This window comes from Clavelina lepadiformis, chromosome 2 (genome assembly GCF_947623445.1).
Source record: "Clavelina lepadiformis chromosome 2, kaClaLepa1.1, whole genome shotgun sequence".
Lineage (NCBI taxonomy): Eukaryota > Metazoa > Chordata > Ascidiacea > Aplousobranchia > Clavelinidae > Clavelina > Clavelina lepadiformis.
In genome coordinates, this window is record NC_135241.1 from 20,685,419 (window position 1) to 20,704,662 (window position 19,244).

The 19,244-nt window shown below is 37.4% G+C and overlaps 1 protein-coding gene and 1 long non-coding RNA gene across 5 annotated transcripts in view; one reads left to right on the top strand and one right to left on the bottom strand.

Moving 5' to 3' along the window:
* LOC143445613 (uncharacterized) overlaps positions 1-18,898 on the bottom strand; it is a 35,995-nt gene extending 17,097 nt beyond the window's left edge. For all 3 annotated transcript variants that reach the window (XM_076944843.1, XM_076944845.1, XM_076944842.1), the window contains exons 1-48: positions 18,677-18,898; positions 18,404-18,547; positions 17,787-17,866; positions 17,375-17,473; positions 14,311-14,406; positions 14,129-14,224; positions 13,861-13,962; positions 13,512-13,792; positions 13,191-13,389; positions 12,798-12,931; positions 12,405-12,602; positions 11,726-11,870; positions 11,517-11,645; positions 11,312-11,426; positions 11,096-11,201; positions 10,848-11,002; positions 10,512-10,704; positions 10,170-10,389; positions 9,725-10,032; positions 9,464-9,564; positions 9,216-9,336; positions 8,868-9,079; positions 8,521-8,752; positions 8,194-8,334; positions 7,993-8,125; positions 7,553-7,885; positions 7,252-7,486; positions 7,030-7,135; positions 6,826-6,922; positions 6,444-6,652; positions 6,091-6,301; positions 5,780-5,965; positions 5,464-5,625; positions 5,197-5,276; positions 4,961-5,116; positions 4,722-4,849; positions 4,433-4,572; positions 3,941-4,306; positions 3,739-3,864; positions 3,322-3,557; positions 3,052-3,234; positions 2,727-2,834; positions 2,518-2,629; positions 1,181-2,347; positions 852-1,081; positions 579-761; positions 331-438; positions 122-233 (exon numbers count right to left, since the gene is read on the bottom strand). In XM_076944843.1, coding sequence (XP_076800958.1) covers positions 122-233; positions 331-438; positions 579-761; positions 852-1,081; positions 1,181-2,347; positions 2,518-2,629; positions 2,727-2,834; positions 3,052-3,234; positions 3,322-3,557; positions 3,739-3,864; positions 3,941-4,306; positions 4,433-4,572; positions 4,722-4,849; positions 4,961-5,116; positions 5,197-5,276; positions 5,464-5,625; positions 5,780-5,965; positions 6,091-6,301; positions 6,444-6,652; positions 6,826-6,922; positions 7,030-7,135; positions 7,252-7,486; positions 7,553-7,885; positions 7,993-8,125; positions 8,194-8,334; positions 8,521-8,752; positions 8,868-9,079; positions 9,216-9,336; positions 9,464-9,564; positions 9,725-10,032; positions 10,170-10,389; positions 10,512-10,704; positions 10,848-11,002; positions 11,096-11,201; positions 11,312-11,426; positions 11,517-11,645; positions 11,726-11,870; positions 12,405-12,602; positions 12,798-12,931; positions 13,191-13,389; positions 13,512-13,792; positions 13,861-13,962; positions 14,129-14,224; positions 14,311-14,406; positions 17,375-17,473; positions 17,787-17,866; positions 18,404-18,547; positions 18,677-18,750 — 8,788 coding nt within the window. In that variant the 5' untranslated portion in view covers positions 18,751-18,898. The remainder of the gene's footprint in view (positions 1-121; positions 234-330; positions 439-578; positions 762-851; positions 1,082-1,180; positions 2,348-2,517; positions 2,630-2,726; positions 2,835-3,051; positions 3,235-3,321; positions 3,558-3,738; positions 3,865-3,940; positions 4,307-4,432; positions 4,573-4,721; positions 4,850-4,960; positions 5,117-5,196; positions 5,277-5,463; positions 5,626-5,779; positions 5,966-6,090; positions 6,302-6,443; positions 6,653-6,825; positions 6,923-7,029; positions 7,136-7,251; positions 7,487-7,552; positions 7,886-7,992; positions 8,126-8,193; positions 8,335-8,520; positions 8,753-8,867; positions 9,080-9,215; positions 9,337-9,463; positions 9,565-9,724; positions 10,033-10,169; positions 10,390-10,511; positions 10,705-10,847; positions 11,003-11,095; positions 11,202-11,311; positions 11,427-11,516; positions 11,646-11,725; positions 11,871-12,404; positions 12,603-12,797; positions 12,932-13,190; positions 13,390-13,511; positions 13,793-13,860; positions 13,963-14,128; positions 14,225-14,310; positions 14,407-17,374; positions 17,474-17,786; positions 17,867-18,403; positions 18,548-18,676) is intronic.
* On the top strand, positions 14,400-15,842 carry LOC143445623 (uncharacterized). Of its 2 annotated transcripts, none has more exons than XR_013113842.1 (3): positions 14,400-14,532; positions 14,866-15,038; positions 15,213-15,842. It is a non-coding gene; the product is annotated as an uncharacterized LOC143445623 (long non-coding RNA). The 2 variants fall into 2 exon arrangements; XR_013113841.1 differs by having other exon boundaries at positions 14,866-15,034.
* Positions 18,899-19,244: the final 346 nt, after the last annotated feature.

Genomic DNA, 19,244 nt, shown 5'->3' on the forward strand with positions numbered 1-19,244 from the left:
CTATTTCATTTTAAATTTTAATGTATATATTCATTTATCACAAGTAGACAAAACATTTTGAAATAAAGTTTATTAAACAGATGAAAATAAAGTAAAGCGGCGTAAAACTGTTTCAACTTACCACTTGTGACAATTTCGCTGGTTACAACCTTGCTTGCGGTTGTTGTGACAGTAGCTGTTGTTGCAGTTGATTCTTTAGTAGGTGCAGTAGCTGCAGAAGTTGACGATGGTTCCTAAAATTAAACAGTATGATTCAAAAACGCTGCCTTGTATGTTGTAACATTTGATGTTTACACTTCGTAATTAACAATAAATTTTGAATACTTGTACCATTGCTTTCAAACAGCCTTTAAAATCTATCCGCATGCGAATAGATGCTTTCCATTTCCTTGGAACTATTTGTATTTGAAGTACTTCAAGTCGCTCAGTCAACAGACGCTAAATAAAGTATTAAAACAGAATATATTAGAAAAAATAGAATCAAATAATAGTGGGGTATAAATAGAATGTATAAAGAACCAAAGTTAAAATTGAAAACTTCTAAAGCCAAATTAGAAAATTGCTTCAAAATAATCAACCTGTACGATTTGAAAACCTTCCCCATTTCCAGAAAAATTCAAAGGACTTCCATATCTCATAACATATCGCCATTCACTGTCAACATCTTTTCTATAGCGTATGTTAAACTCAGTTACCCAACCATCATTACCACCTCCTTGTATCAAGACTGTAGTTATGACAACAAGCTTCTCAAAAGTAACCTAAATATACAAATATAGTGCAAAGCCTATTCCGTAAAAACTGCTTTGAACATAATATCAGACAAAGGTAAAATGAGATATTAACCAAACCTGTAAATACTGGTCTCCCATTTCTATTTCCGGTTCCCACGCTTGTGGCATTTGATCTGCATTTTCATTGTTATTCAATCGACCAAATTTGGCAGAACTACCTTGTTTTGTCGACGATGCCGTTATAACAGGCGATGCAATTGGGTTATCAGCTCCGACAGCCAAGCCCATTTCATGGTCACACATGTCTGGCGTTGTTGACGGCGTTTCGTTTGTTGTTGTGGCAACGGCTAAAAAAGAACTCTTATGGTTTGTTCGTTACCGGCTCAGACACAAATGGACAATTGTTGCAATGTTGTTTGTAGTTTTGAAGCCAGTTGTCGACTCACCCTGGATTGTAGTACTAGAGCCTGAAGGTAGGACAACAGTCATAGTCTGCGTTGGTTCAATGCTTGACGAGGTGGTAGATGACTGAGAAGTTGTGGTTTCTCCGGTTGGTTTCACGCTTGTAACCACCACTTTCGTAGTAGTTGGCTGAATTTCTTTGGTTGTTGTCACTTCGACCATGCTCTCAGTAGTGCTACCTGGAGAGGTTGTGGTTGTAATTGGGGTGGAGGCTACTGGTTTTTTAGTAGTTGTAACTGTTTCTGTGATAGTCTTCGATATAACGGTAGTCGTGATTCCAGTTGTTGAATAACACCCTCGAAGATCCAATCGTAATGATGGGACATCACTATTCCAGTCTTCGGGTTTGATTTTAATACTTGAAACCAAAATTGGTTCATTGAAATAATTGGTTTTCGTGGACACGCTATCGGAATTTCCATCAAATATACGTCTATTCTCATTATTTCTTGCAGTTTTCCAATTCTTTGCTTCGGCAAAGGTGAGGTACTCAACTTTGTACTCTTCTACATATCTTTCATTGCCATCTCCTTGTGTTGTGATTCCAAACACGAAAACTTCTTCCGAGAAATCAATTTCGATCCAAGCGCCATCTTCATCGTTAACATCATCGTCTGTCGGTTGCCATGCATTGGGAGAATTGAGTCTTCCAACGTCATCTTCAGGAACATTGCTCGATGCGTTAAAAGTTGGGTTGGCGATCTGTTTGGCTTCTTGCCAAGCCAAACCCATCTTTTCGTCACACATCTTTTGGACCGATGTTGTTGTAATCGGCTGGAGTGTAGTTGTGGTTTCATAAGTGCTTTCGGTTGTTGATCCCGATTCAGGAGTAGTTGTCGGCTGTGCGATAGTTGTTGACAAATGTTCGCCTTCTGTAGTTGATCCCGATACTTGTGAGGTTGTAGTTTCAATTACATTGGTTGTGGTAACTTCAACAGAAGATGTTTGTGAGGCGGGGGATGAAGTTGATTCCTCGCTGACAGGAGTTGTTTTCTTTGTAATAATTGTTGTGGTTTCCTTTGTTAATGGAACTGGTGAACTTTTTGTTGTTGATTCTTCTTTGGGTTCGGTAATATTTGGTGCGATTGGAGTAGTTGTTGTCACAATTATTTCAGTCGTGGTTTCAATTTCAGTTGGTTTAGCTGAAGTACCTAGTAAGTTGAAAATGAAATATTCAAAGAATACAAATTACACTCTATTTCTTTTTCAATTCAATTTCAAGTTTATAATCATTTGTCACAAGTAGGCAAACAAGTTTGAAATAAAGTTTATTAAACGGATGAAAATAAAGTAAAATGGCTTAAAAACTGTTTCAACTTACCACTGGTGAAAATTTCGCTCATTACAGCCTTGCTTGTGGTGGTTGTGACAGTAGCTGTGGTTGCAGTTGATTCTTTAGTAGGTGCAATAGCTGCAGAAGTGGACGATGGTTCCTAAAATTAAGCAATATGATTCCAAAACGATGCCTTGTATGTTGTAACATTTGATGTTTACACTTAGTAATTAACGATAAATTTTGAATACTTGTACCATTGCTTTCAAACAGCCTTTAAAATCTATCCGCATGCGAATAGATGTTTTCCATTTCCTTGGGACTATTTGTATTTGAAGTACTTCAAGCGGTTCAGACAAAACATGCTAAATAAAGTATTAAAACAGAATAAATTAGAAAAAATCGAATCAAATAATAGTGGGGTATAAACAGAACCAAAATATAAGTAAATATAGATATAATATATAAATCAGTATAAAGAACCATATATAAGTATAAAGAGCCATGTTATAAATATATCAGTATACAGAACCAAATAAAAATAGAAAACGTTTAAAATGAAAATAATTGGAAATAATCAACCTGTACGATTTTAAAACCCTCTTGATTTCCAGAAAATGCGAAATCAATTCCATTTCTCATAACGTATCGCCATTCCTCGTCAACAGCTTTTCTATAGCGTATGTTAAACTCAATTACCCAACCATAATCTCCACCTCCTTGTATCAAGACTGTGGTTATGACAACAAGCTTCTCAAAAGTAACCTAAATATAAGGTGCAAATTAAGCCTTTTCCGTAAAACTGCTTTGAACGAAATATCAGACAAAGGTAAAATAAAATATTAACCAAACCTGTAAATACTGGTCTCCCATTTCTATTTCCGGTTCCCATGCTTGTGGATGTGCATTTTCGTTTCTATTCAATCGACCGTCCTCGGTAGAGCTACCTTCTTTTGTCGACGATGCCGTTAGCATAGGCGATGCAATTGGGTTACTGGCTCCGACAGCCAAACCCATTTCATGGTCACACATGTCTGGCGTTGTTGGCGGCGTTGTTGGCGGCGTTTCTTTTGTCGTTGTTGCAATAGCTAAAAAAGGAAACCTTATGGTTAGGTAATTACCGGCTCAGACAGAAATGGACAATTGTTGCAATGTAGTTTTTAGTTTTGAAGGAATCAACTGTAGTAGTTGTTTCCTTCACAAACGGAGTGGTGGTTCGAGGAACTTTAGTAGAATATGATACGGTAGTTGATATTATTAAACCTTTACCGCAGCCATGCAATTCGATACGTAAGCTCATCTCTTCGCCATCATTGATTGGTAATATGTAGAAATTTCTCACTATAATTGGGCTAGGCAATAGGTGTTTAACAACAGTGTGGTCGTCGTCGTTTGCTGCAAGATATTAAATTGTTTATATTTTGGAAGTACTTTTGGTGATCATCATCTCATTTGGACTTTGCGAACTTACCTGTGAATATGACAGGTTCATCAGTTACTACACCGTCAGGTCCCTTGCTTTTTTTTGTTAAGGTATTAAACCAATTGTCAGGATCAAAATACTCAATCTTGAAACGCCGAACAAAACGCCCGTCTTCACCACCTTGCGTCGACACAGCTGTGATCTCCGTTGGCTCAAGAAAATTAACTGCTAGAAAAGGTTCAACGACAGATTTGTAATAATCAGGGGCCCAAGAATGCATTTTTGCATCCGATTGTGTCCCTTCCGATCTAATTCTAGCCAACCAAGGCTCGCGATCCGGAAGGTTTGATGACGCAAATATTTGATCATTTTCAATCTCTCCAGATTCCATGCCAAGGGCAGTAGCACATAAGCCTAAAACGTAGCAATGAAATGGAGTGAATTGTCTTCAAATGGCTTTAATACCCAAAATTACCAATGTATAAGTAGTATGATAACATGTGCTTTGATCACAGCATTAGTCAGAAAAACAAAATGCACCTTCTGTTGAAACTTCTGTAGTTTTTGTAATAGTTTCGGTAGCTTCTGTCACTACTAGTGGCTTGCTGGTGGTTGTGAGCGATCCGGTTGTGCTTACGAATGCAGATGTTGGTTCGGAAACTGGCAAGCACTCACAGCATCTAAAAAAGTTGTGGATAACCCAAGATTTAATTTTTGATAAATTAGCTAATATTTTATGTTACTTTATACAACAACGTGTATTGGTTTAATTTAAAAGAATGCGGTATGGTGACAGTGTTTAAATTGACTTAAATATAACTGAAGTTACCTGCTGTCATTGTAGGTTTGGAGATAAAATCCCAACGCGCATTCTATGGAACAATTTCTTATGCAAGTTGCCTGAGTATTATTGCAAGTGCAACTTTCGCATTCACTTGTGTCCCAGGTGTCACCGTCCTGGAAATGAAGCGATAAAGGTGAGCAATAAAGTAAATGTGCAAAAAATGATCTCCTTTCCCCGTCAGTTATTTTAAGCAGATTTTTACAAGTAGAATTTGTTTCACTTACCAGTTTTGTTTCCCCTTTATAATTACACGGGCAACGTTTTTCATCGGAACCATCTTGACATTGCTTCTCGCCATCACAACGAGTCTCGTTGCGAACGCATTTCGTACATTCATCACATTCAAAATATCCTTTTTGGCATGCGCACGAGATAGGAGCCTGATAAGGTAATTAATGAAACGAGGTTTTCAAAACTATGATCTAGGTCGATTATCTCAGTTTCAACCAGCAGTACTTACGGTGGTTGTGCCAACGACTTCAGTTGTAAAGTTAGTGAAAGCCGATGCGGTGACTGTTGGGATAGAAGTTGTGGTGGCCACTAAAAACAATTTATTTCAGGTACATAAATGAAATTCCAGCCAACAATGTGCAAACCTTTATCCATTAAATTTGATTCTTTTGATTTAAATTGATATTTGTTAAGTGAGGATGAATTTCAATGGAAATGTGTCAATATTACTAATCTACATCATCGCAAATTAAAACGTTTATTTTACTCCAGTCACCTTCTTTGCAATAACAGCAACCATCTTCATCGTTTTCTAACACTTGCCCGACTGTGCAGCTGCTGACTGAGCAATAATTGCTGCATCTGAGCTCTCCAGCCATGCACTGGCAAGCGACGCAGGTTTCAAACCGCATTGTTTTATTTGGCATAACAGTTTGCCCTTATAGTTCAAAGAAACAAAATATTTGTTAAATAACGCTGCAATGTGATTTTGAACTATTAATATTACTGTCACGTAAACAATGATTCCATCACGCATTTTGAATAACTAACAAGTACTAGAGTGTGTTTTGATTTTTATCAATTAAATTTACCGTCTTTAGTCACGCAAGGGCATTCCTCAACGGAAATACAGTTTCCATTATCGTCATCTCGAACCATTCCTTCGTCACACGAGCAGCACTTGCCATTCTGGTCAGTTTCGGGAACTTGGCATGTGACGTTGTTTTGCATTTGTGAACAAGTTAGTGCACATGTGCACAGTCCATAGTTTTCACCCACTGAAAAAAAAAAGGAACAGTAAAGTGAAAAGCTAATGTTCCCATCGCAAGCCGTGCGCTATTGTTATCACTGAAAACAATTATCAATTGCCGTTTCTTCGACTTTGAATAATCCTTTAACTTACCTTTTTTGCACGTCGATGGTACTGTTGTACTTTCTATGGGGAACGTCGTGGTTTGAACACAAACCGGACAACATGATCCAGATAAGGTAGCTGATGTCATTCCAGCACTTTCATGGCATGAAAGTATGGGGCATGTCATTGGTACACATTGTATTTCGTTGTTAAAGCAAGAGCATCGTTCACATTGACCGCGTTTCCAACTGGTTCCGGGCTAACAGTTAGTTACAGCAACAATTACAATTTATACTGTTAATGAGAAAATTGAGAATTGAAAAGTGCAATTGAGAAAAACGCAAATAATTAGACAATTTAAATAAACCAATAACTTATATATAAAAAGCTGTTCATTTTACTTCGTGAATTATGTCTTCATTGTCCCTACACTTGCAGTCCATCGATTCCACGCATCTCCCATTATAATCGATCACTTTATTGGTTGGACATTTGCAGCCAGGCTCGCAGGGATCTATTTCTTGGGGACACGACTCCTGGCTTGACAAATACTGACACTTTGTAGGACAATGGCTTGCACAATCGGTAGGCACCATGCCATCTTGGCAATCTTTTATGAAAAACACAATCGAGTTAAAAATTAGATTTAAACAACTTTCGATAAAATTATTTTATACACAGATATTTTTAAAATTTGCCAAATGTGAATTATTTCGCATAAATTATCATTTTCGATATAAATATAAACGAAACTTTTATATGGCAATATAGATAACTACTTACGGGGTGTAGTTGTTTGAATCTTTATGGTTGTGATCTCAGGCGTTGTTATAATGGTAGTTCCTTCTGTGGTTGTTGTACTTACAACTGTGGCTGTTGTCTATTGCACAATCAGAATATTTTGTAACAGTTGGTCACACAGTGGTAATAAACGTTTAATTTACAAAAGTAAATTTTGTTAAAACGTAGCCTCCTTGCGTTGGTTACCGTGCCGGTAGTCAGAGTTTTGGTTTCTTCAGTTTCGGGCCTACTGGTTGTGGTTTTTCCGCCACATGTTGTTCCATTGCACCTCAGTTGATTATCGACGCACATACTGAACAACAATATATTAATTTGCAGGCAATACACATTACGATTACCATTATTTCCCACTTGAGTATTATGTGTAGAATAATAGCAGTCGTTGTTGTTTGAAAAAATAATGCTCACCAACTCATGCAGTTATATGGCAGAATTTGTCCGGGGGAGATGATGATATTGCCAACTTTGCATGGGCATTGTTGCCTTTCGATACACTGACCGTCATAAAGAACAGTTCCGTTTTTGCAATGGCAACCTTCAACGCAAGTACCGGTACAGCCCTCGTCTTCGCTTTCGTTCCAACAAGTGGATGAACATGTGGTGCCACATTCCTGGTACTCCATACCACTTTCGCATTGCAGCCCTAAGACCAGGAAAACAACTGGTGAACAAAAAAAGTTCCATGACGTTTAACCTTTTTTGAGCTTACCACACGATCCGGTTGACCTCCAACGAATATGAACGTCTTGGTCGTTGCATTCTCTGACGTATGCCGCAACCGCTGTGCAATAACACTCGCAATCGCCGCCTCTGTCGCATCCACAAGAATCCCAGATGCATGAATCATAGTAGGCTGTTGGATCAACCTGTGCGTGACATTCAGAGAAAGGGTGTTCCATGAGTATCCTACAGGAAAACTTGGCCCAGTCTACCCTCTGGGGATTAACAGTACAAGGATGAATCGGTTCTTCTTCTGAACTTGGACATGTACTGAAAGCTTTCCAACTATCGCCAAACAGGTTCGCAGCAGACTCTATTTCACCTGTTCAAAAATTTCATGGGACAATAAGTTTTAGTGCTCATTGAATTAACCACAGTGTTTTAAGACAACTTTTTAATTACAATGCAGCCTAAAACGTAGAATAATACCTTGTCTTGTTTTGAAATCGTTATGAGCATTTCCGTCAAAGTTACCGCACAATCCACAAACTTCGTGTTTGTATTTGGGCTCCAGTTTTACGTAAACACGGGTTCCAACATCCCAGAATAAGGTGAGACCAATCTACAATTACAGCATAAACAATAAAGTGTTAAACAAAAAAGGAAAAAGAAAACAAGCACCCGCCTCACCTTTGTTTTGACGATAAGAAACAAACCAGCTTTTACAACTCTAAATTCAGCCTTCGGCATTCCATGGTTTGGAAATGGATTTTTAGATATAATTGGCTGAAATCCTCGAATCAAATGAATGACTGTGTCAAACAGAGTCAGCTAAAAAGGTTTAAACCAGTGTTACAAACCTTTAAAAAATGCTTCTTAAATACATTTTCGGATGGACAACAATACACAAACGACGGTTTTCGTCACCAAAAAAATTGAAAAACAACATTTTGTGACAAGAACTTTTCGTACTCGCTGCCTTAAGTGGAAATTGTTTTCTACACTAAGTCTATAAACCTTGACTGCCTTTGTGCAGGTCACGCCCCCTGAACTGCAAGGAACGTTTTCGACGGTGATTCGGAAAGAACCGACACCGTCTTCGCAAAAATCCTCAGCCAAGACGTAAGTGCAATCACCGTGAAATTCATATCGCTCTTTGTCAAATGTTTCGTAATGCGGATCTCCATACGCGGAACATACACCGGGACATTCGCGTTCCGTGCACTTCCACTTTGTGTTCTTGCATTGACTAAATTAAAACGTAAAAGAATTCTTTCAATAAGTTTTGCTGAAATCGAAAGAAATCGTCTTCAAAAACATTTGTTACGTAGATACGATATGGCAGTTGTAGAGTTGCGGTTTACCAATAGTTACAATCCCGTTTTATCCACTTTCCTTCACTGTAGCTCTTTCCTCTTTCAGTACAAGGGCAACTTTCTGGCGCAATGCACTTGTCATTATCCAGAACAAGCCCGACAGGACAACCACAGCCTTCGTGGCATTGATCTCGCTCGCAGGCCATATCCATGTTGTCACAAGTCCGCTGGCACTCTGTACAGTTGCTCCAAACCATGCCCTAGCGGTACAAAAATAAAAAACAGTTTCTGCAACGTAATTGACCAGACTAAGAAATTGTATTAACCAGGTATTACTATAAACAATGTTTTACACCGTTCTTGGAAACCAAGTACAAAAAAACGTTAAAATCGTACCTCTTCGCAAACTGTCTCGGGAGTACATTCTGGAATCGGTTCACATTTCCAGGCTCCATTGCGACAGGTACACATGTCACAAACCGATTGCCGTCGAATGCCCGGTGAGTAAGCAACGTTCCTAGTAAAGCAAACACCGTTTAGTCTTGTCAAATTCTTAAATAAAAGTTAAAAATTCAACCAGAACCAAATAAATAGCGTCGACGAGAAGAACAACCAATAAAGTAAGTTTCTTATTGTTAATTAACCTGTGGTAGCATGTGCAATGTGAAATTTCTACACATAACTCCTCTTTTTCGTCATAGACCTGACCTTTCGGGCATCTGCAACCCTCAATACATTCTGAGCTCTAAATTAGGAAAAAACATTTAAAATTTTTTATCAACTCGTTTCAATGCAATAACTATCTTGGAAAGGCATGTTGGCGAAAGATACATTCTGATTTAATAAATCGCTGCATCGCTTTTCATTGCATAATGAATGCAATGATACGCTCACCACAAACTTACAGCGTTGCATTGGTTTTGAGTCCCACTGCTGATCATTTGACAAGACCGCTCGCAATCCGCTCCGGCACATTCGTCCCATACGCGTCCGTTGGAGCATTCCACTGAGCACTTATTTGCTTCGCGCCATGAAGGAGAACTTATTACTGGGCTTCCAGCCCTTGCACACGCACGAGCATAAGCGCTGAAAATGGTGCACATGTACTCATCGGGATTTGCGGAAAATTTGTGCAGTCCGTGACAGACGTCATGTTTGCACATTTTGACAAAAATGAAAGGATTGACGATTGAATTGCAGTTGCTAAAAGCATCTAAATTTAATATGGCTGGTAAGAAGTAACATTCTACTAACAGATAAAAAAGATCATTCTTGTGATCTGAACCTAAAGCTGATCTTTTTCAAAAAAACTATTTACATAAAGCTCAAATGAAGTAAAGAGCTTCCTACCATGCTTCAACTTTGCACACAGTTCCTCTGCACGGGTGGCATATTCAGTAGCTATTACACAGGCGTCGACAGCTACGCCTGTTGCAGCTTCATTTGCGCTACATTTCACGTTGGTTTTCCAACTGTTTCCGAACTCATCTGCCTTATTCGTGATGGCTCCGCTGGGTAACGTAAAATCATTGATATGATTCAGGTCGTAAAGTCCACAAAGACCTTGAACCTACAAAAGACACAAAAATAAGCGTTAAATATAGTCGCAGTATTGATAAATTATACCGCTTAAATAATTAAATTATTTGTCATGTAACGCGAAAATTATAACAAATTGCAAACACATCCTACCTTTGTCTTAAATGATGGGTTTAGGGTCACATAAATGCGGAGATTACCATCCCACATCAGTGTCATCCCAAAGTCGGATTTCATCTTCAAATAAACTGAAGAGAGTCTTTCGAAGCGAAGAGCTTGCTTCTCATCTCTATATGGAAGCTCAACAACCGTATGTCCGCGAGTCACTTTTCCATGCGCTGAAAGTCTAAAAGCAGGGAAGCCCATTAAAGGTTGTGTAACCAGCATGGATGCAGTTTTAAGATACTGTATGGAATTGGCCAGCAGACGACGACCATGGTGACTCTGGATCAGAGGAAAATGAAGACGAAAAGATTGTCCAACACTAACTTGTAAGTTTTATCATTTCCAAATTTTATTGAAATAGTTTTTTGGCATTTTTCGTTGTCGTAAAATCCGCATCCTTTGTTTTGGACCCAGATGGCAAATTGTCGCTCAACACCAGGTTTTGTTTGCACCAAAACATATTCGCAACCGCCAGCAAACTGCAATACAGGAACAGCTATACTTTATAATCAGCTGCATGTTTTAAACGTTGGAGTATTTTAGGCTAAGACCGCTAAGTGTTTTGTCGTTACCTGAAAAGGTTTTCCATCGAACCTAATGTAATGATCTTCCCCTAATGCAGAACACGTAACTGGGCATTCCTTAGTTGTGCAATTCCAACGTCCTCCAGAACAAGTGCTGCGATTTGTAAAAAAATGTATGACAAATTTTGTATCACAGGGCATACATGCCCGACGTTTAATGTAGTTTCGTATATTCAACTTTGCATCATTAACTGTAAAGTTTACCAGTTATTGCAATCCTGTTGAATTATGTCGCCGTTATGGTAAGTCTCGCCGGCTCTGGTGCAAGGGCACACCTCCTGCCTCTTGCAAGTGTTTGTGGTTGTATCAAGTACCGTGCCTTGAAAACAAACGATCATTTATAACAAAACTCATTATACTTCATTTATCTTACTTATAGGCAACATATAAGGGGTCTTGAATTTGGTACCTTTTGGGCAATGACACCCGTCTATACAAACATTGTTGCTGCATTCGTTTGCAAAGTTTGCAGTTTCACAGGTTGCCGGACAGCTTGGACCACATTCGTCGTAGATCATTCCAGTCGGACATTTCCGCTCTGTAACCAATTTGAAATAGTTGCGTTCAGTATTTCAGCCACGAATTTTCTTGACAAAATGACAGCTTGGTTATACTAACCGCAAAGACCAACCGATCTCCAATTCAACTGGATACCGTTGTAAGCGCAGATTCTTGAATATTGTGTAAACGAGTCGCAAGCACATTTATTGTAGTTGTTCATACCACAAGTGCAGGCGTCCCTCAGACAACTACGTCTGTATTTCTGCATGGAAGACATAAAACAGTTTTCAATGTTTGATTTGAAACACCGAGGCTGTTTATCAAAGCCATTTTGACTTGGAGTTTACTAGAAAAACATTTGCTTCTAGATACCGCAAGCGCAAACGTCGATGACACAACGTTCTGCCTATTCATGCACAACAGACATTAAAAAGTTTTAAATATTTGATTTGAAAAAACTTAGACGGCTCAGTGCTATTTCAACACTGCGGTTAATTAAGGCTAGAGGTTGCAACAAACTAAAATAGATTCGCCGTTGTGACAAGCAAGCGTTGTTTGATGAGCGATGTGATGTGTCTGAATTTATTTAGTTACTAGGTTAATCTAACTTAGTTATCGAAGCCGTTTTCAAAAACCAATTAGAAATATACTTGGCAAAGAGTGCAGTGGTAAATACAGGATTTAATCAAAGTAAGCTTACATCGTAAATATGGAAAATAAAACAATAAAAAGTGTTTACGTTCACGCGTTGTATCCTGCTGCAAAAATAAAACTTTTTAAGTTTTTGACGTCATACCTCTGGGTCGATAGTACTATGGCATGCTGAAAAACCCGCACTCAATAATTCATGGCAACGTCTTTGAAACGTTTCAATCTCAGGAAGCTCGTAATAAGGTTCGCAAGGATGAGGAGGATCAGAGGGAACCGGAGAACATTTCTTAAGTTCGTCTTGAATGTGGAAATAATTACCGAACTCGATGGGGTCATTAAATTTCTGTGCAAAGAGGTGTTATACATATCCAATAACTGTGACAAACTTCACTGCATAATTTGTTAAATACAGAACTGAGCGTAAGTTCACACTATACGATTTTTTACTTTTTGGCTAAGCTAAGGCTAATTGTTGTTGTAGATTGTGCTAAGTTTAAGCTAAGGCTAAGTTTAGGCTAAGCTGTAAAACGTTTTTTACTTTTTCCTTGTTTACGACAAAGTCGTTCTTTACATTATCATCATAGTTTCCGCACAAACCGCACATATCACCCTTAAATTTGTCCGGTACCGCCACGTAAACTGATTCGTCGTTGTCGAAAAATACTCTGACACCTAAAAAATGTTGAAATGTTTACTTAAAACTTCGATAGAATTTTTACAAATAAAGTTTGAATGTTGATTGTAAATCTCTTTAATTTTGAAATATCTCGAACCCGGACGTCACCAAAAAATATTTTTATCACTACAAAATTATTGAAACTTTTTTATAAGATGTCGACAAAGATAACTACAAAAATTTTTAATTGGCTAAGAATTACAATCAATGGGGTCCAATGAAATAAAACAGCAGTTCAAAAAAACTATGTTTTACCTGATGAAAGACGAATAACGGTATAGAGGCCTATCCTTCCAAGAATCAAACTTTTGTCAACAGTTTTTGGCATCTTGATAAAACGGCCGTTGTATGTCGCTGTGGAGTTGGGATAGAGCATAACCTGGTGGTGCTCACCCATTTCAATTTTCACCGCTTTCTTGCAAGCGTTTTCGCGGCAATCAAAACGATTGACAACCTAAATATCATAAGTTTGGTAATCATTGTATAGATTATAAAAAGGCTTTTACGTCGTATATTTTTAATTGGCTTTTTACAGTTCTTGTAAGCAAGTTACGTCATATAGCAAACAACACACACCATAACGTGAAAGATACCGCTGCACTCAAATGCTAGATTGTAGGAACATTCGCCAGGAAAATAGAACTGCTTTCCGTCAAAGGACATGTAATGGTTCATTCCCCAGGCAGAACAGACTCCTTCGTGTTTAGCTGATGCCAAACTTCCGGAATCTACGATGGGAGGAGCATTCACGGATTCGTCCTTCTTTTCACAATGTGCTCCTGAGAAGCCTTCGCTGCACATGCAAGTGTCGGGTTTAACGCACTGGCCATCGTTTTGACATTCATCAGAGCATATTGCTGAAAAAACAGAAGGTTTGATTAACTTTTTGAGATCCCGGAATTCACCAGAAGTACATTATGCTCACCATCTTCGCAGTGATCGCCTTTGTAGCCTTTCGGGCAGTTGCAGGTGTCTTGAGCGATACAACTTCCCCCGTGTAAACACTTGCTACCGCAGTCAAATTTAACTGGGTGGAATAAAATATTTTATCAGAATAATTTAATGTCGCAAACTTGCATTACACTTAGGCGCTAAATGGTTTTGCTGGTTTCCATTGTAAGATTTCACTGAATTTACAAAACAAATATGTAGTTACGTAAACTAAAACAATTTATTTTAAAACGAAGAAATACCTTTTTCGCACACGTGACCAGAATAACCGAGCGGACAAGCACAATTATTCGGTGCTTCGCAGGTACCGCCGTTTCGACACGTTGACGTGCAAATGGCTGAAATCGAAAGTTAGTTTTAGTTTCGATTGCAAACTAGCTAGTAGTTTATATAGCTTTACTTCCTTTTAAGAAAATTTCGTTACCTTTATTGCAGGTAAGGCCTCCCCAGCCTTCATCACATAAACAGCTATCTGGTCCCGCACAAGTTCCGCCATTCAGACAACGAGAGTTACAAATGGCTGTAAAGGAAGTGTTTTTACTTGTTCAAAAAGTCAGAAACCAAGTGATTCACAGGGCATGGATTTAATACTCCATAAACCATATAATTTATTTCACATACTGTGTCAAAAATCGAAAATACAGCGGTAAGTAAAAATATCATGTTGTGTTTGATATAAAATTACTTTGCGACAACATAACCTAAATTGTTGGCATTACAAACAAATAAAAGTCTTGAGACACTGTTTGCCCATTTTCCTTAGCTGTGTGTTATAGCCAATGTTGTCATTGTATGATTTCGTATTTGTTGATACAAACTACATTATATGCATAAATATCATTTATCGCGTATCTACAGAATGTTATATTTAGCATCACGCCAAACTATGAGCATGTGTGAATAAAATTCAAAGTGTACGGTGTCCCTATACTTTTTGATGTTAAACTTGCATATATATAACATATAGATTTTGTTATAGAAAAACAAACAACATCTTTTTGAGGGGAACAAAACGCCAAAAAAGTTAAGTACATTTTTCTAGCTCAAATTTTAATTTTATTTCAGTATAGCCAATTTTAGGTTAGAACGTGAATTGGACGATGGACGCCTATCCTATTGACGTCGCTTTAACATTCCATCCGATGCAAGTAGGTGAGATCGGGATATCGGTTAAAAATAAACATATAAAAGGGGAAGTGTTTATCAAAACAAATGCCGATAAATAACACTAGACTCAAAATTTCACCGACTGTTTCAATTATTTTCACGTAAAAATGATTTCTTCGTCGCGTACCAAAGTCCAAAAAAATTGTTTTGAATTTTTAGACGACACAAGGATAAAGTCAAGTGCAGTCAAGATGTCGAAATGTAGCTCCACAAATGGATTACAAACAACAATCGTGGTCTGTTGGCTTGTATAGAAAAAAAAGTTTCGTGACTAATGGGTCTAACAACATCGATAACGTCAAAAGCAAAAATCTTTCTTTTTTTTGGAAACTTAAAAACAAGTCAGACATTGAAAAGAAACTTCATTTCAGCTATTTGTATGTTGTAATGGATCGCTCACTTACTGTTTTGGAATTTCCCAAACGTTTTGACGCAAATTTCAATGATCCAAAACGAACCGTTTTTACCACACTTCACCCAAGAAAATTACCTACTTCTAGGCTAATAATTACCCGATCTATATACGTACAAAAAATGTTTGTTAAAAAGTCTACGTTTCAATTTTTCAAGCTACTATATAACTTCCATTGATTTATCTTCCATCTTTAAAAAGACTATTAAATAGTTGCGACCTACATTTTCTCTTTGCTTTGCGGGAAGACCTTCAACTGTTAATTTTCTAAAAATCAAAATATCATAAACAGATAAACGACTGTTTTTTGTTTATTTCGTACCATGTCTTATTTTTGCTCGCAAATACAATTTGCTGACGCCAAATTTATGATCATAAAGTAAGACCATTCTACTCTGTGTGCTGTGACTTTACCAATACATAGACAACAGGTCTCTTCCCCAGTCCGACAATTAGAACCAGAAAGTCGTAGCATCAACGCACCAACATACGCAAAAACATTCATAAATTTTAGTCGAAATCAAAATCCCTTTAGGCTAAATTTATTGCCATTTAATTTTATCTTTCGCAATGCTATATCTAATACCTACGAATCGTGCAGCGATATATTGCACTAGTAAGGTTCGTCACTATAGGATTAGGAATTAATTAAGAAGAATTGGTTTTTAGTATATGTTTTCAAAATAGGTTTGAAGGAACATTTGATCTCACAAATGAAAAAAGTACAGTATAGAAATTTTAATAAACCCGTCTTTAAAATGTTCAATTTGAATTTAATTTCTATGTTAGCCTTCAACGTTTCAGCCACCATTAACTTTGCATTTAATCTGTCATAATTACGTTATGAACTCTGTAGATGGTATTAAAAAATTAAATTGAAACGGTATTATGGTAGTCGAATCGGTCGTCGTCTTCATAAAAAAAGACCGCCGAGTAGCAACCTAAGCAGTTTTGTAAACCGAAAAACCGCTTCAGGCCGTTTCAGACTGCTAATTTATACGGAAAATGAAACTACAGTTTTTATCGGCCGAAACACTCTCTTTACTAAATTAGCGAAATTCGGTCTCAGCGTGGCTAAACGAACAACCCCGGAATAAAACCGTCAATCATTATCTAGTAGGACGGTTTGTCTAGTATATTTTCTAAGACCAGATAAGAAGAATGTAAAATGAACACTACCTACGTTCCGTGCCTATCTACGTTACGTTCGGTGCGGTCAATAAATGAGTGAATATTCACATGAGATTTGTGATACTGCAATGCGTATATAAAAACAAAGAAACGTACAGTAATTTATTTAAAGTGAAATGAAAGTTGGTCATAATCAAAGAAAAGTAAACATACAGGCGAAAGGGCTTTTAATAATATGTCGTGGATACGCAATTTCTGCCAAAATTGTATCGCAAATTTGGCCTTCCACTATGACAAAGAGGAAGGGCATTATGACTGGAAATATAATGCTATTACGAATACACTAATGGTAAGCTAGTATAGGCTAGTTTAACGCAAACTATCCCTGTTATACACTTTAGGACAATATGATTACATGTATTACTATTTACTTGTCTGTCACAGGAAACATTTTGTTCGCACTTTACCCAAAAGCAATTATCCCTATTCTTCTTGTTATTGTGATGAAATCGCCATTTTCGTCATACTTAAGCGAAAAACTTTCGTTTTTTTCACTTATTTATGGCAGTAGCAGCTTAATTACTACATATTAGTACAAGTCCTTTTCTAGTATATTCACTGACAACTGCTCTTTAATGGCCAACTTGTACTTGGATTTTCCCTTCACTTTAACCGAGAAACTATAACACCTAAAATTGTGCAAACAACGTCTGTGTATTGTCGGTTGAAACGTTTCTACACTCTTGTTTACTTCATCCAATGATATGAATTCACTTACGTTTTTCACAGAAGTTACCAGTATAGCCGATCCCCTCGCAGTTGCATATGTCCCTTCCTGCGCAAACACCACCGTTTCGGCATGGTTTGCTACACATACCTGAGAAAATTAAACAAAACACGTTAAGACAAATAAGTTCCAATTTCCAAATGTAAAGGGTAATAAAAGAAACATATAGGCTAGATGGCAACTAAATACAAGATAGGGAGTTTTTATTAATGCATTGTCAAAACGTAGCAAGTTTAACACAAATGTCTTCCGGCAATGACTTTGCTTTGTATGTTCAGAGATTGCGAAACGACCACACGCATTACTGCATGCCCGATCATTAAACATTACACATCTAAAAAGTAATTAGTCAACAAGCGTACCCGAAAAATTCTTAGAAAATTTTGGTGAAATTGTATCTTACCTTTTTCACACCGAGCGCCTGTATAGCCCTTACAACAAACACTGACTTCTTCGAATTCTGTGACAGTTGTGGTGGTTGACCTTTAAAAATAGAAAATATGTTGTTTATTTACTTAATTTAAAATTATATGTACTTTACTTTATGAGCGTTTAAAATTGACAAGTAGCGTTAATTTTGTTTGAACGGATTAGCATTGCAGTATTTCCTGAAAAAGATTTCGTTTTATAAAATTCGCCATTTGCAAAAATTACAATTTAAGTGTGTAGATGTCTCAAAAATTCATTTATATTTGGCAATGAACTTATTAAGTAAACAAAATTTAGCAGCGAAACGCTGTATATCCGATATAAGGGTTGCTTTGAAACCCAACTAAGTAGGCCTAAACCACTTAAAAATCAACTTTAAGTAACAAATCATTTGTAACTTGTAAAGAACTTTTTTCACAAATTTAATTCGACTCGCAGACGAAAACCTTTGCATCTACGAGGCTTGCTTTAGCTGCCTATGAAATACCAGTTAACATAGCACAGCCATTGGAAAGCCTAATAGCTGCAAAATTATGAGTGTATAAACTATTAGATCAATGTAAGTGAGAAACCTTTATAATCAGCAATTACCGTTTAAAGTCACAGTATTCTTTGTCTTTATCCAAAAACTTGATTATAAGAATGTCGGATTTATTCATTTCTTCGCAACTTCGTTTGTAATAAGTTTTCCAGTTCACCTTCTCCTTTTCCACTTTCCTAGTCTCCGTGCAGATACTACGCAAAAAAAACGACAACATTACCAATTTGATCCACTAATTGGGAGGGCCGAGGTGATTACAAAAAATTAACAGTTATTTACTATTACCAGTAAAATATAGATGTTATAATTACATAATAACTCACTGCTCTACTCCCAAACTCAAATCCAGAGCAACCAAGACGATAGCAAGCACCAACAGCGTTGCAGTTTGCACCATTGCGAAGCTGCCTTGGGATGTTTTTATTGCTTATACCGTTATACGTTTATTTCGATGTTGATTTACAGTCGTTAAGAACAGAAAATCGTTCTTTCGATTTTCAAAAGCGCCGGAAAAATCGAGGTAATTTCCCAGAATGAAGTGATCGATGCCCCGATTTGAGACTTTTATCGACAGTTTTTTTTTTGCAAATTTTACTTTTTTCTACTTTTAAACAGTGTTTGTTGGTTAAAATATGTCAAACGTCAACGTCAAGTAAAACACCGTGAAATTCCAGTCAAGTCACCGCTCTTGAAACAAATAAATTTTGTCTGAGAGGATGGGAACGGAAAACAGACGAGTTTCATTTCGTCTAAAAGTAGCACGGGGGAAATACGCAGTTTGCAAATTTGCAAATTGCGTGTTTGCATGCTGTCTGTCTCTCGCGTGTATATTTAATACACGTCTTGCGTTGAAACCAAAAATGTTACAGAAACACAACAGAGTGAAATACA